General features: G+C 51.5%; 1 protein-coding gene across 1 annotated transcript in view; it reads right to left on the reverse strand.

Moving 5' to 3' along the window:
* Positions 1-2,609: 2,609 nt before the first annotated feature.
* The window catches only part of Slc9a8 (solute carrier family 9 member A8), a 60,001-nt gene continuing 47,151 nt past the window's right edge, over positions 2,610-15,459 (reverse strand). Inside the window, exons 11-16 of the mRNA XM_005362857.2 lie at positions 14,428-14,544; positions 12,170-12,252; positions 10,614-10,725; positions 8,161-8,381; positions 6,208-6,354; positions 2,610-5,622 (exon numbers count right to left, since the gene is read on the reverse strand). Of these exons, the coding sequence (XP_005362914.1) occupies positions 5,515-5,622; positions 6,208-6,354; positions 8,161-8,381; positions 10,614-10,725; positions 12,170-12,252; positions 14,428-14,544 (788 nt within the window). The 3' untranslated portion in view covers positions 2,610-5,514. The remainder of the gene's footprint in view (positions 5,623-6,207; positions 6,355-8,160; positions 8,382-10,613; positions 10,726-12,169; positions 12,253-14,427; positions 14,545-15,459) is intronic.

Raw genomic sequence — 15,459 nt, forward strand, 5'->3', positions numbered from 1 at the left:
GGTTGTGAGCCACCATGTGGTTGCTGGGAATTGAACTCAGGACCTTTGGAAGAGCAGGCAATGCTCTTAACCTCTGAGCCATCTCTCCAGCCCGGCTTGTTTGTTTCTAAAAGAAATTTTTTTTAATCTATTTATTTTGAGACAGGGTTTCTCTGTGTAGCCTGGCTGTTCTGGAACTTGCTCTGTAGACCAGGCTGGCCTTGAACTCACAAAGATCCACCTCCCGAGTGCTGGGATCACAGGCGTGTACTACCACTGCCTGGCTTAAAATCTTATTTTTTTCTGTATATAGTGTTCTGCCTACATGCCGGAAGAGCGCACCAGATCTCATTGTAGACGGTTGTGAGCCATTCGGTTGCTGAGAATTGAACTCAGGACTTAATAACCTGAGCCATCTCTACAGCCACCTCCCCGCCCCAAATATTTGGGTTTTTTTTATGTATGGGTATTTTTGTCTGTATGTTTGTGTATTATATGCATGCAGTGCCCACTGAGGCCAGAAGAGGGCATGGAATCCCTTGGAATTGGAGTTAAGGTAGCTGGTTGAGAGCCAGATCTGCTGGGACTGGAGCCCAGTCCTCTGTGAGAACAGCCAGTGTTCAGAGAGACAGACAGACTGCTTCAGCAGGAGGCATGGCGAGGCCATTGAGGCCACTATTCCCTACTTAGCTGTCATTTCACTCAATGCTAGCATGTGGGCACTCCAGTTCTGTTAGCAACTGGATCATTGCTGTCTCTTCTAGAAAAGGACTCCCTGTGGTGGTGTGAATCTAGACGTGAAAAACCACGCTGAACTGAAGGAACACACAAACCACATAAACATTTTCTGGTTTTTGCAAGAATGTCTCTCTAATCATTGTTAGCTGGTGTTCATGGAGCCCAGGCTGGTCTCAAACTTGAAGCAATCCTCCTACCTCAGCCTCCCAAATGCTTGAATTTTAAGTACCTACCACCATACCATAGCTGCATGTGAAACAAACTGTTCAGGGGAGATGGCTCATTTGGTTCAATGTTTGCCTCGATTATAAAAACCCGATTTGTTCCCCCAAACACAAATTAGAATGCCAGATGTGGGACTAGAGATGTCTTGTGTGGCTACCTGTAATTCCAGCTCATAGTGGCACACGCCTTTAAGCCCAGCACTCAGGAGACAGGTGGATCTCTGAATTTGAGGACAGATAGAAATACACAGAGAAATTCTGTGTCAAAACACAAACCAAAAAAATGCTCTGCCATCCTCATGAAACCTCCCTTCTGGGCTTCAGAATGGCTGCCATAAGTCCAAGTTTTACACCTGCATATAAGGGGAGGAACCATGAGTGCTGCTCTCTCTTGCTACGCTGGGTCTGAGGCCTTCCTCAACAAAGGGACTGACAGGAGTGCTGGCCTGGGACTGGGCCTACCTTTTCAGAGACCCATCAAAGCCAAAGGCCCAGAGACACCACGGAGAACTCAAGTGTAGTTTGTAGTAGTATGTGTGTCTTTTCTGCTTTGCCTTTTTTTGGACTAATTTTGTCTAATCAAGGATGGCTCAAAATTGAGGCCATCTTTCTGTCTCAGCCTCTTTACTGTTGATTATGGTTATACACCAGTATGTCTGGCAGCATAGTGTGTAGCCCTGGTTGGCCTGGAACTTGCTATGTAGGCCAAGCTGGCTTCCAACTCAGATTTCTGCCTCTGTCTCCCAAGTGCTGGGATCGAAGGCATGCACCACCACACCCAATACAGCATGTTTTTAGCATGCACTAAGTGTGCATACTCTTCCTCAGACTAAGTTCCTTCATGGGATGGTTTGGAGGCTCTGGGACCCTTTTCTCCACTGCTTCTGGTCTCAGAGGAAGTTATTTCTTCCTGTTTCTCCCCTCTACCTTGAAGGCTTTCTCTGGAGTTGCCCAGGTTATCTTTCAGTGGGACTGAGCCCTCTCCTCCAGGCTGGCACTACTCAGAGAAACTCGTCATCTTCAAGGCCAGGGCACCCTGTTCTGTTGGTCTGTTGCTCACCTGTGTGTTCCTTGACTTAAGCTAATTAAGTTACTGCGCTGGAAGATGGCACACTAGGGCTAGGGTAGCTTTCCCTGACAGGGCCAGGCTACAGAGAGGCCCTTGTGTCCTGCATCCTTGGTGCATCGTCAGCCTGCAGCTGGCGCCAGGTAGATATGGGTGCCCCTTCAGTCTCTCAGCTGCAGGTAGGGGTGGGGGAAATCTCAGAGCTAGAAACCAGGAAATTGGTTTTTGCCCTGTGTGTGCATGCACAGGATCTTACATAAGGCCTCCCTTCGTGAGCTGAGGACTAGAGAGGCTCTGGCTCCTCAGTCATGTGGATTTAATGGAGTTTTCCATTTTTCTGCAGGTAGACAGCTGTAAAATCAATGGGCAACCAAGCAGCAGCAGGCACTGAGAGGCCTGGAGCTCTGGGAGGAAGCCTTGGTTGATAGGAGCATTCTGCCTCGCATGTGGCTCATTGAGGTCCAGAGATGTACTCTTAAACATTGCACTTCTTGGAACATGCCTAATGCTGTCCTGGAGAGCTGTGGGGACCCAAAGCCACATCCAGGAGTGTGCAAACCCAGCTTTTGCAAAGTCACTGACACAACTGAGCAGCTCTGGTTCCACAGCCTTTTATTTCTAACTATTCAGGGACGTGGTGAGGGGAGGGAGGCAGGCAGGTGAGGGGGGACTCCAGCAGAGTGACACAATTCGCACTGCTCAGGCCCAGGCCCAGGCCCAGGCCCCTTCCAGAAAGCAGCAAAGGGTCCCTCAGGTCCCAGGGACTTCACACACATGGCTCCCACCTGCCTCCCCAAACAACAGAAACGTTGCTCCTCCAAAACCTTCCACTGTCAGAGAAGAAAGGAACCCAGGCTTGTGAAGAGAGCCTTTAGCCTCTCTCTGGTGAGGTAGGGGACTCCACCAGTCCCCACCCAGTACCATGGCTGGAGATCAGGGCTACAGCTATCAACAGTGGCCTGTCCCACCATGACTGCACATGATCGTGCCTCGGTGAGGGGGCCATAGCACCTCCCTTGTCTGAAACTGGGTGGACAGGTGGGAGGGCTAGGTGAAGAAGCAGGGGCACCACAAGGCCTTCCCTCCCTCCTACCATTCAGTTTCAGGTAACACAGCCTGGCTCTGGGACCCTGAGAGAACCCAGTGACTTGCCGCTGCCACTGCTTGGACCTGGTTTCCTGGGCACCAGCCAGCAGAGAAATCAAGCTGCTATTTCTGAGAGAATGGGAAGGGCTCCTGTCTCCATGTGGCATCTTAGAAACCTCATGGATGGCAGACAGCTACTGAATTCTTCCTCACATGGGAGCCAGGAACAGCTGACCTCTATCATATGTACCTCCACAGCTAAGGGGGAGGGGTCTGGGCAGCAGCCACCCAGCTCAGAACCTACCGTGGACATGTAGACCTAGTAGTCCTTAGGGTGGATTTTAAGAAGGCTTCTCTCCTCAGTCTTGGCATTCTACTGCACAGAAAGGAATCTGCACATCAGGCCGTCAGCCTGTCAGGTTTCACCCCAAAGTGCTGGAGGCTGTTCGGAGGAACCCTGTGACCATAACACTGCAGAAAGGTCACTGATCCCAAAAATTGGCTCATACACACTGCAGGGATGCGCCACCAGGAACTTCAGGGTGGGGCCTGCCCACTGGCTAAACTGCCAGATCTCCAAGGGCAGCCATGCCCCTCACTCTGAAGTATTACCTTCTGTGTGCTCAGCTGGCCTGTCCCTTGGCCTAGACCTGAAATCTGCAGTACAACTGGGTCCTCTTCTACCATACACATCCACCGCTGCACACAACAGGATGGGCAGGTCTGAGAAGGTGGTAGTAACCATTTGTTTCTCTTCTGAGAAATCTCCTCTAGAGCTATGCTCCCTGGCCATGGGCCCTTGAGGGCTGGGCACTCTCCCAGCTGCTAAGCCCATATTCCCCAGGAAGGAGCAGAGGTGCCTGCTGGTGTTCAGGGTTGGTGCAACAGTCCTCCCACCAAGTTCCCAGAAGATCACTTCATGTCTTGGCCAAGAGTGCCGTGTCAGAGACCTGGTGACAAGGGCTGAGTAAGTGACACCCTGGTGCCTCACTGCTCAAGGAAAGCACTGAGCTTGGAAAGCAACTTCCATTTAGAGACAGAGCCTGAGTTCTGGAAAGAGAAGAATCCAGCCTGACCTCAGTCCCACCCCCAATTACACAAGGCCACAGGTGGCTTCAGCTCCAGGGTTAAAGTGAGAGACAAGGGAGAGGACCATATCTTGGCTATGCCAAGGATAAGTGACCTTATGTACAGAAACAAACTACACGCTTCCAACTCTGCCACCTTCTGCAGCAAGTGAGGTGGAGAGCTGTCTTCTAACAGCAGAACCACAACACCTGAGGTGGGAAACACCTGCAACTAGCCCACTCAGGCCCACTGTGTCCCCATTGTGAGGACAAGGCCATACACAACAACTAAGCCACCTGGGGTGCAAGGAAGTACTATGGCCACATGAGTAGTTGCTGAAGGGCCATGGAAGGGGAGACCGCAGCAGCTATAGAAGGGCAGGTGAGGACATCAGGCAGTAACCATTGCCTGTGGTGTGATCCAGCACGCCTTACACTGACACATGCATGGGAGTGTGTTTGTGTGACCCAAAGTCACTGGCATCCCAAGAGGCAATTGGCTGGAGTAGGGAGCCCTGGCCTCAGCGGTTGTGCTCTGGCCCCTGCCCCAGTGTCTTGGAGATTTGGGGTCCTGGCACGGAGGGCAGAGGACAAGGTGAGGGAGGAGGCAATGGTGAAGAGGAGAGAGGATATGGAAGTAGCTCCGACACTTGGGAAAGGTGCCCCCAAGGATTCTGTGCTTCCAGGGTCAAAAGACCCCCTCTGTCTCTTTGGAGAGTAGTCCATCCAAACCCGGGGGATAGGCCAACAACACCTTTCCTAGAAGCCTGCAGGCTGATCCCTACCCGGCACCAGTGTAAACATTTGCAGTATGCCCACAAGAGGGCTGCAACTGTCTGCCCAAAGGCAGGCCTGAGAGGTGCCAGTTCTATGGCAAGAAAAAGGTCCTTCAGCCTTTCTTTTGGGGGACACAGGACAGGGACTGTGGGGCTTTTAAAGTCTCTCAGCCTTGGCACCAGGCCTGAGACTGCTGCTGCCCCGCCGCCACCACCACCAAGGCACCTTTGACAATGCAGAGACAAACAGCAGATGTGCCTGCCAACAGCTGCTCCAGAGGTGTGAGGAAGGTGTGGCCCTGGCACGGTGTGAGCTGAGCAAGCCAGCCTCCCAAGTTTTCTCTGGGCCTGGCACAGAAGCAGGAAGGAGGCTGGCTGCTGCCCTCCTCTGCTCTGCAAGCTCAGAAACAACACCAGGGCAGGTCTGGCTCATGAGCCATGGAGGCCAGTCACATTCCCAAAGTCAGCACTCTCCAAGGGCCTGAGGCTTCCTAGCTAAGAGTAGCCCTCAACCTACCACCCCGTGTTCTGAGGAGGCTGCACAAGGCATCATCTTCTGGGCCTAGAGCACCGTGGGCTCAGAACAGCTCCTGCTCATCATCCTCAGAGCCCGACGGGCCCTGGCGGACCTCCTCATACCACTTGTTGGTAAGGCTTTTCATCTGGATGCGCCCATGGTGGAGGTCCTGGAGCAAGACAGGTAAGCGTCAGTGACAAGGTCAGGGAACAAGAGGCTGCTGTGAAGGTTGGAGGTAACAGGAGGGCCTGCTGAGAACTGAGGGATGGAGGGGAAATGGCATTTTAGGAACTCAGCCTTAGGAATTAAGTAAGCCTTGTCTGCCAGCTTTGGAACATGTTGCCCTGTGCATGTGAGCTTTCCCTGGGCCTCACTTTCCCATGCTGTTAAATGAGATAACATGCTTTGCTGCTTAGCTGTTGGAGGACATGGTCTTGGGGGTGTGAGGGGCTGCTGTGGAGAGAGGGAGAGCAGCCAGGAGAGCCTGCCACTCCTGGAGGAGGCAGCTGCAGTGCCTGGAGGGCCAGGGTCACAGGCTGATCTAAAACTTCTTGGCTCAGCACCAGAAGCTGATTCATGTCCCTGAGGGCAGCAGGGAAATCTAAACTGTTGTTAGCCATCTTCCAAGGCGTGCAGCGAAGGAAAGGCAGCAGGGTCAGAGCTAGGCTGCTTACTAGCCTCCAGCAGCGACTTCCCTCCCCACCCCTGGCCAATGCAGGCCTGATGGGAGGCAAGGGATTCCTGATATGCCCACCTCCTGTGTCAGCCGCCGTGTGAAGAAGGGGTTCAGGTACTTGGCGTCCAGCCACATGAAGCCTTTGAGGTCCTGCTGTCTGATGTAGTGAGCTTCATATTCCTCCTCGGTGAGCTCAGACAGGTGCTCTGACTCAATGGCATTGCCCTGTGTGACAGAGCTGGCAGTGTGAGCAGGCACTTCCCTGGGAGCCCCCACTCTGCCTTCCTTCCAGAATGCCACCCCTAACACATGCTACCCTAGTATAGGTGATCACCAAAGGGCTCGCAAAGCTTACTCTCTGCAGGGAGGTCCAATGACAAGTTTGGAGCATAGGAGTCTCCAAAGTTGTAAAGCCCTGCTTGCCTGGGCCTACAGTGCAGAGGACAGTGGAGGAGTGCATGGTCAATCTCTGGGGTCTGAGAGCCCTGAAGATGCTACACATTTCAGCCCCAGCTGTAATTCCTGCGACAGCAGGTTAGCGGGAAGGCTACCACATCTGCACACTTACTAACCTCCTATACTGCTGCTGGTTTGGCGACTCTCCGCTCAAAACCTAGTTAGAACATCTGTCGGTGAGTGCAGGCTCTGACTGGAACCTTTTTCATGCCTCGGTGTCCTTCTCACCTGCAGATTGGGGACTATGAAAGTCCCTGCTTCCTGTAGAGTCCAAGTGCCTTAGCCACAACACTGTATGGTTGTCCAAGAGGGACTGTAGCCTTGGCAGAAATGTCAACCTACACAAGGATCCCATCTGTAATTCCCAGTACTTGGGAGGTAGAGGCAAAAACATTGCAAGGTAGCTGTAGCCACAACACAGTCAAGCCCAGCTTAATCTACAGTGAGTCCATATCAAAACACAAAAATGGGCTGGAAAGATGGCTCAGTCATTCTGAATGCTTGCTGCTTTTCCAGAGGACTGCAGTTCAGTTCCCAGTACCCATGTTAGGCTCATCACTGCTTGTAGCTCCAGTTCTGGAGGATCTAATGCTTTCTTATTGCATTCATGGGCATGAGTACATGTACACGTGAGTGCACAGGTGAGCACACACAGCTCTTACACATACACAGACAGATACAGACTTTTAAAAAGTTGAAAATAAGGAAACAAAAACAACAAGAACAAAAAAGTAAAAATCACAACACAACCCCAAGTAAACTGGTTAGCCAGAAGATGGGAAGAAAGGGCTCTGAGCATGAGAAGGACCTGCAGAGTCCAAGGCTGGCTACCTAGAGGAAAGGCCCTGGACCAATGGCCCTGACTCTCCCATTCCAGATAGCACTTTGATGACTGACCCAAGTTACTGACATCTTCCTCAAAGAGGGAGACTAGAAGGAAATGCACCTCAGAATGCAGAGGATGGGTGGAAGGGTGGGTCAGGAGTCAGGGTTGCTGCTGTGAGGAAGGAAGGGCAGGGAGCCAATGCAAGGTGGTCCCAGCCTGAGAGTAGGCAGCAGGAGGTGACTCTCAGGAAGCAGAGATGTGCAAGGGGACACAGAAGCCTCAGTTTCCAACGTCTGGGCCCTGAACCCCTCTATCCCTAAACCATGACCCCTGTGTCCTTGAGGATGCCACCTTGAGCTGACCCCTCAGCTATAAGCCATCATCCTCTTGGTCCCTATTGAGAGGTATAAATGCACACTGAAGAATACCTAATTTTGAAACCATCTGGTCCCTGACCTGGGCTTCTGGCTCAGCTCCTGGCGGCTGAGGCACTCTCCCAGGACTCTGGCATAGGACCAGGCTCTACTTCAAATGTCCTGAGCTACAGATAGCATCAGTTCTCAGCTGCTATGGTTCAGCAGGTCACAAGGCTGGTACACACCCTACCCCAGAAAGTCATGCTTCAGAAGCCAAGTTGGCGCACCTGTTTTCAGGCCTGCACTGCTGACCCTGGGGTAAGCAAATGCATATGCAAGAGCCTGACTTGCTCTCCCTGGCAGACAGGCCACAGGGCCCACAGCTGCACTAACCATCTTCTCAGTCTTGCTGAGGTTGACGTCCTTCTTGTTCCTGCGGCGTGCCCGGGCATCCTCAATGTCCACAAGGCGGATGAGAGGCATGGTGCTGCCTCCCAGGAGCAAGATGGTGAAGAGCACAATGACAATGGTGGTGGTGCCGATGAGCTGTCGCTTCTCCATGGGCTCCAGGCCCAGATGCAAGCTCAGGGCATAGGGGATGGCCCCTCGAAGGCCTGGAACGGTAAATGGAGATTCAGGGCCAAGCCAGAAGCAGGGAGAGAAGAGAGAAGAAAGTGGCTCTAGCTTAGCACAGCTGACAGCAGGACCTGCAGAAACGGCCTGGGAGGTGAGATAGCAGGGCAGACAGGTTCAAGTCCCTGGTGTGTTCTGCAAGGCTGGTTCCAGACAAGGTGACCACAGCCATGGCACTGTGTAGCAGGCGTACTTGGGGACTCATTAGATCTGTCATATGACAGAGATGGTAGCTGAGTCCTACCTGGGTGCCCCAGGCCCCCAACTAGGTGTTCTGTGCACAGACAGGGCTGTCTGCCACAGAAACCTGCCTAGCAGGTGCTGCCACTCTCCACAGCGCCCAGGCGGGGACCAGCCTAGAGTATGTGCAGCAGACCCAGGCAGCAGTGAGAGTATGATTTGCCTAGTGACTCTCCTATCGGTAGAGCTTACTGGCAACGATGACAGGACTAGGGTGTGGGCAGAGCTGGAGCCAGTTGCTCTGTACCATACACACAGAGCAGAGGCTCCTGAGCCTCCAGAAGCTCCCAGAGCAGCTAGGTCAGTAAACACAACACTAAATTCAGAAGAGTCACTGGGAAAAGAGACCACAGTAGGGCAGCTCAGACAGGTAAGGGGGGGGGGAGCTCTGAGAAGCTTGGCTGCTGCAGGAGTCCAGACCTGAGATGGCCAGGAGGCCAGGATTCAGAGATATAAGCAGGGCGAGCTACTCTTCTCCAAACCTACAAGGGTCACAGGATGAGGAGACCTGACACATGTGACAGGCTCAGTGTGCACATATGCCTAGCAGGGCTAGGAAGGGAGCGATATATACCAATTCACCGTGCTGCTTCCCATGGAAGGGAGGGCAAGCTAAGCAGCAGGCAGGCAGTGGGCTCTGGCTCAAGGAACTCACTATGGCCCATGACACCCAGAAGTAGAAAGGAATAGGAACTGGGTTCCAAAGGAAGGGCTGGTTTGGAGAGCTGGACAGATGGAAAGGCCAGATCAGGAAGTCCAATAATGTCAGAACACGGGTTCAGAAAGAGGTGGGGCCAGGACCCAGGATGCCCCTGTCTGGGGTTGGTGTGGGAAGGGCTGAGTGGGAGGCTGGGGAGGTGTCTTTGGTATACTGGAAACAGTAGTGGGAGGAAGGAGCCTGAAGCCCAGCAGATACACTAGGTCATGGGTTGATTCTGCAGAAGCCACTGGAGAGCTGCTTAGGGCCAAGGCCAGCACAGCAGACAGGAACAGAGGTGGAGAAAATGAGGACAGAGTGAGGAGCTGGGGCTGGGAGAGTAGCCTCGGTTTTGACTGGGAGGAGACATTAACTGTTTAAATGATAATTCCAGCACTTGGAAGGCAGAGGCAAGGAGAATGGCTGCAAGTTCAAACCTAGACTCCATTGCAAGTTTTGGGTCAGCTAGACCTCTACATGTTTATGTGAGACGGGTTCAGGTTGGACTCAAGCTAGAAATCCATCTGCCCTGTTCTTCCAAGTAGCTGGCATTACAGTTAAGGGCCAGTGTACTTAGCTCAGTTTTTATAATAAGGCCTTTTTGAAGAAAAAGAATTATGAGGCAAATTGTAGTGAACATTATGAAGCACTTCAACCCACATGGAAATATTCAGTTATATTTACTTATTTTATTTTTTGAGATGGTCTCACTCTGTAGCCCTGGCTGGCCTGGAACTCATAGAGATCTGCCTGTTCCTGCTGGGATCATGGCCTGTGCCTCCACACCTGACTAATGACTTAAATAGGAAGAGTCAGAGAATTAAAGTTCCTAAGGGACTGGTGCTTTAGAGCTGAATATTGACAAAGTCACTCTAATCTTGAGAAAGTAGAGAAGTGTGATTGACAGGAAGCTGCAAGGCTCTAGATTCAGCTATGGGCCCTGCAGCAGCAGAAGTAGTAACTGGATAGTATCAGGAGGCCGTGGGTCGAATCCCCATGCTCAGCACCACCCCACCCCACACCATGCTACACAGGCCTGCCAAGGCTGTGCATGGAGCTGGACAGGTTCTTGCTTTGCCTTCAAGGGTTTGTGGATGCTAGGCATCATCTTTGCCCTCCTGGAATCTGAGCATCCTCATTCCAGAGTTGGAAAAGGGCCAACCACTTCATGGTGCTGTGACAAGGTGCCATCTGGTAACACCTGTTGGAGCCTGGCTTGCCACGGGCCCATGTATGCAGCCCAGGTTTAGGCCCGCCCACCCTGGCTGCCACTCACCACTGAACCACATGATGAACATCATCTTGGGGGTAATTTTGTGATCTCGGAAGAAGTTCAGCAGGTAGGACAGAGGGAAGATGTTGACAGCTCTGCCGAACAGTACCAGTACCTGTTGATATCAATGTATCAATGTGCTCAATGCAGGCGGAATCCACTGCACCTTCAGGCCAACATCAGTTTAACACACCTGTCTAAGGTAGTCCTGTCTTCAGCTAGAGACCAACATCAGTGTAACATACCTGTCTAAGGTAGTCCTGTCTTCAGCTACAGAGACCCCAACATCAGGGTAACACACCCGTCTAAGGTAGTCCTGCCTTCAGCTAGAGAGGCTCCAACAGTCAGAGCCTCACACATGTGCTGCTGCCCTGGCTAGGCCTGGGTGGAGCTTTTCAGTCTGACCTTTTGTCTCAGATGCTAGAAGAGGCTAGAAGCATCATCCTAGGTTTTAGTCACACAGCCTCAGAACAAAGGCAGCACCACCAGGCTCCCAGTGGGGCCTAGAGACAAAAAGGAATCCATAATGGGGTGGGCTTCTGCTAATCCTCCCCACTGTGGCAGTGGGGAAGGGGACACAGGTACTTCTGCCTTTGCTCTGGGGTCTGGCTCCTCAGAGCAAGGAGGACGGGCTGAGTGAGGCCTACCTGGGAGCACAAAGGTGGCTCAAGTCCTGGGCCTATTGTGGGGTAAAGTCTCCTACTTTAACCAACCACAGCTCTAAGGGGCTGGGGTAAGGGCTGCGCTCCAAGCATCTGCTTCTGCACAAGGCCCTGGGTTAGATCCCAGCAACTCAGAAACTGTCAGAGTTTCTGTGAAAGGCCTTCCCAAGGCTTTCCCCCAGACCTGTGCTCACAGGACAGACTGACATAGGCAGGCAGCCACTCTAAATGGAGGTCACATGGGAAAGGGAAAGAGTCAAAAGGACCCAAGAAAACTGGGGTCTCATGCAGTTGAACACATTTCTCCTTTCCTTTGAGGCAGGTTCTGCCTGTGAGCCTAGGCTGTTCTTGAACGTGCCATGTAGTTAAAACTGCCCTTAAGACTTCTTCCTGGGGGCCTGGAGAGAACATCAGTGCACATAAAATAAAAATAAATAAATCATTAAAAAACGTTCTTATTGTCTTTTCTTGAGACAGGGTCTCATTGGGTATGTAGTCTGGAACTTGCTACACAGACCAGGGTGGCCTTAAACTCACAGAGATCTGCCTGCTTCTGCTTCCCAAGTGTTGGGATTAAGGGCATGCACCATCACACCCAGCTGGCCTTAAACTCTTAATCCTCCTGCCTCCATTTCCCAAGTGCTGGGGATATGGGCACCCACTGACATGCTCTGGCTAAGACTGTACTGTTTGAAGGCGACCACACCATTCAAGGACACTGAAAATGTAAATCGTCCAGATGCTTATGTCTGGGATTTTTTAAAGAAAAGACATTTTCAACAGAATCATGTCTCTGTAGTTGTTGGCTCTGAACTGGTCACAGTTATATAGATGGTTCCAGACCATGTAGTTGATATTCTAACAATAAACATTCAATAAAAACAAGAAAATACTTACTATGCACCAAATGACAAAGGAAATTTCAAACTTGTGAGGGAAACTAAAAATGGACAGGCCAAGAAATGCAAACACACATGTTTCTGAAAGAAATCAAAGAATGGATTATTCACCCCAGTTCCTTTCTTACAACCCAGTAGTAACTTAAGCAGGCATTCCCAAAGCCACACCAACAGCCATCTTATTTTCTTGCACTAGATACTGTGGTTAGACTTTGTACTTAGTATTTTGGGGGGGGGCGGGGTAGATGGAATGAGATAAGGTCCTGCTATTTGGCCTAGGCTGGCCTAGATGGGGGTAGATGGGTTGAGATAAGGTCTTGCTATCTGGCCCAGGCTGGCCTAGATGCAATCTGAGTGCTGGGATTGCAGGCGTGAACCACCATGACCAGCTTCCCTCTTTACTGTCACATAGGCAATGTGTCTCTGCTATTGACAATTTCCCAACATAATGAGTAAGCTGTCAGATACTGTATGCAAATAAACAAGCTCCCACCCGTGAATCTGCTGAACACTGAATCAGTCAGGGTCCTACATGGCTCAAAGTGGCAAGAATTCCAAGCATTTGAATGTAGGTGCATATGACAAGTGAGAAAGGGGGCTTTAGTTAATTCCCTCCCAGTTCATCGTACCGACAGCACCCACTGGTGGACAGAATGTACTGATGTTGGCTGGAGGTTCAAGAGGCAGCAAATCCACAGGGTTAGCTTGTGGGAAGGACCCATTTGCAGGCTTAGTCACACTTGGTGCAAAAACTTGTGTGTGCTAAAAAAGAGCACCTCATAAATTTCCAGGCTCCTGATTAAACTACAAGGCCCAAAAGAAGAGCCCAACACCTAAGGAGACAGGGATTGCATTTTAAAATGTGCACATCAGCTGATGAGGCTATTTAAATCACTTCAGTGGCGTTTGCAGTGGCTTGTGTATTCTTCAACACAGCACTAGCAGGGTGCTTGTCCCTCCCCTCCCTGAGACACCTTATATAATAATGTGTGATCCTTCAAGCCAGTGCATTCAGGCTGACTCCACTTCTCCCTAGCAGCGGGAAGTGTGGTGGACTTAAGCCATCCTTTCAGAGTGGCCACATAAGCTGCTTCTGGCAATGCAAGCTACATGAAGGCAGCCTAGTGCGCTGGCTAACCTCCTCACGGAGAGCAGGTCAGGAGAAAGCACACGCCTGGTGAATTCTCATGGATGCTGTGATGGAGTTTCAGAGGAGATGGTATGCATGTACAGTCCCAAAACTGAGTACTAACTAGAGCTGGTCAGGGGCACAAAACAGAAGCCAAGAGGTGTGCTGTTCTCTGCTCCACCCTATGAGGACCAGGTCAGAGCCTTTGGCCAAGGCTTTCTGGTAAGAGCTGCGGATCAGCCGGGTGGTGGTGACGCATACCTTAATCCCAGCACTCGGGAGGCAGAGGCAGGTGGATCTCTGTGAGTTCTAGGCCAGCCTGGTCTACAAGAGTTAGTTCCAGGACAGGGTCCAAAGCCACAGAGAAACCCTGTCTTGGGGGGGGGGGCTGTGGATCAAACAGCCACTGGGGCACTAGAGGGCCGTCTCCTAGCTTGTACCTTGGCAATGGGCTATCTGGCCTCTCCTTACCCAGCTTCCCTACCTTGCAGACAACCCTGCCATCCCCGGCTCCAAAGTGAAACAAGGCCCCTCAACACCAGGGAATGCTAAAATTGCAGCTGAGGTCTAGCCCCAGCGCATATGCACGCCTGAGCAGTTTAGAGGGATGGTTAAAGATAGCATCTTTACTCCAGGTATGAACAGGAGTGGGTATGTGGTACAAGGAAGGGGAAGAAGCTCCAACTGTCACTGTTTGACAGGCCTCATATTCATCCCAGGGGAACACGGCTCTGGAATTTCCCCCAGGGCTAGGATGCACCTCGTTTAGATGCTCACAGTGCCCCTAGATGGAAAGCCTAAGACCCCACCACTCAAGAGTGGGGCCATCTGACCACCCTCAGCATCATCTCTAAGGAACATCTGTGGAGATCTCCACATTAACATCCGGAATGTTCAGCAGCAGTTCCATTTTTGGCCATAAACTGCAGGCACCAAACGTCCATTTCTTAAGTATTATGCATTTTCTATGGAATCCCAAAACCACAGGAGCCAACCCAGGAGTTAGGAGCATGGTACTTGCTTGGGCTTGGAAGGATTCTGGGCCCTGCTGCCAAGGAAAAATCCTAGCTTACACCCCACCAGGGCAGGAATCCCAGTTTGTGTGGACACTCGGAGGTGGAACTCACCACATAGGAAGGCCACTGTCCGGAGGGTCTGCTGCATGAGGATCTGGGTGACTGGGGAGAGGTTGTGGTGTGTGTAATGTGACATCACGATGCCAGAGAACAGGATAGCCATGATGCCTGGAGAGAGGGCAGAGGGAAGACATGACACACAGCACAGGGACTCTTCCCTGGATCCCAGAACCCCAAATATTAGGGATTTAAGAAAATGGAGGGTCTGGAAAGATGACTCAGAGGTAAAAAGCAGTGGCTACTCTTCCACAGGACCCACATTTGGTTTCCAACACCTACAAGGCAGCTTACAACTATGTGTGACTCCAGTTCCAGAGGACCCTACACCCTCTTCTGGCTTCCATGAGCACCAGCTTTGCAAGTGGTACAAAGACACACACTCAGGCAAAGCACCCAGGTGCACAAAAAGGAAAGAAAAGACCACAGAAACTGGGATGCAGTTTCAGTTGGTAGACTGTCTGCCTAGCATGCAAGAAGCCCTGGGTCCCATCCCTAGTGGTATATAACCAGATGTGGTGGCACACACCGGCAATCTCCACCAACTGGGAAGTAGGCAGCAGGTCAGAAATTCAAGGTCATCATTGGCTAAATAGCAAGTTTGAGGGCAGCCTGGGCTACATGAAACTCAAAAATGAGGAGGAGACAGAGAGAGAAAGTGAGGAACAAGGTGTGGGGAGAGACAGAGGCAGGGAGAGAAGGGGGGCTGAGGCCTTTCAGAAGCTGCAGAGAAATGGCCAGGGCCTTGCCTCTCTCTGCCAGCTGGTGACATTGGCTAAGTGGCTCCCTCGGTGGTGCAGTCCCTGCTCCCACAACAGTCAGGGATGAGTGAGAGATATGAACTGAGGGGGCTGGAGAGATGGCTCAGAGGTTAAGAGCACTGGCTGTTCTTCCAGAGGTCCAGAGTTCAATTCCCAACAACCATATGGTGGCTCACAACCATCTGTACTGAGATCTGGCGCCCTCCTCTGGTGTACAGGCATACATCGAGGCAGAATGTTGTATACATATAAATAAATAAATAAA

Source organism: Microtus ochrogaster, linkage group LG8 (assembly GCF_000317375.1).
Source record: "Microtus ochrogaster isolate Prairie Vole_2 linkage group LG8, MicOch1.0, whole genome shotgun sequence".
Lineage (NCBI taxonomy): Eukaryota > Metazoa > Chordata > Mammalia > Rodentia > Cricetidae > Microtus > Microtus ochrogaster.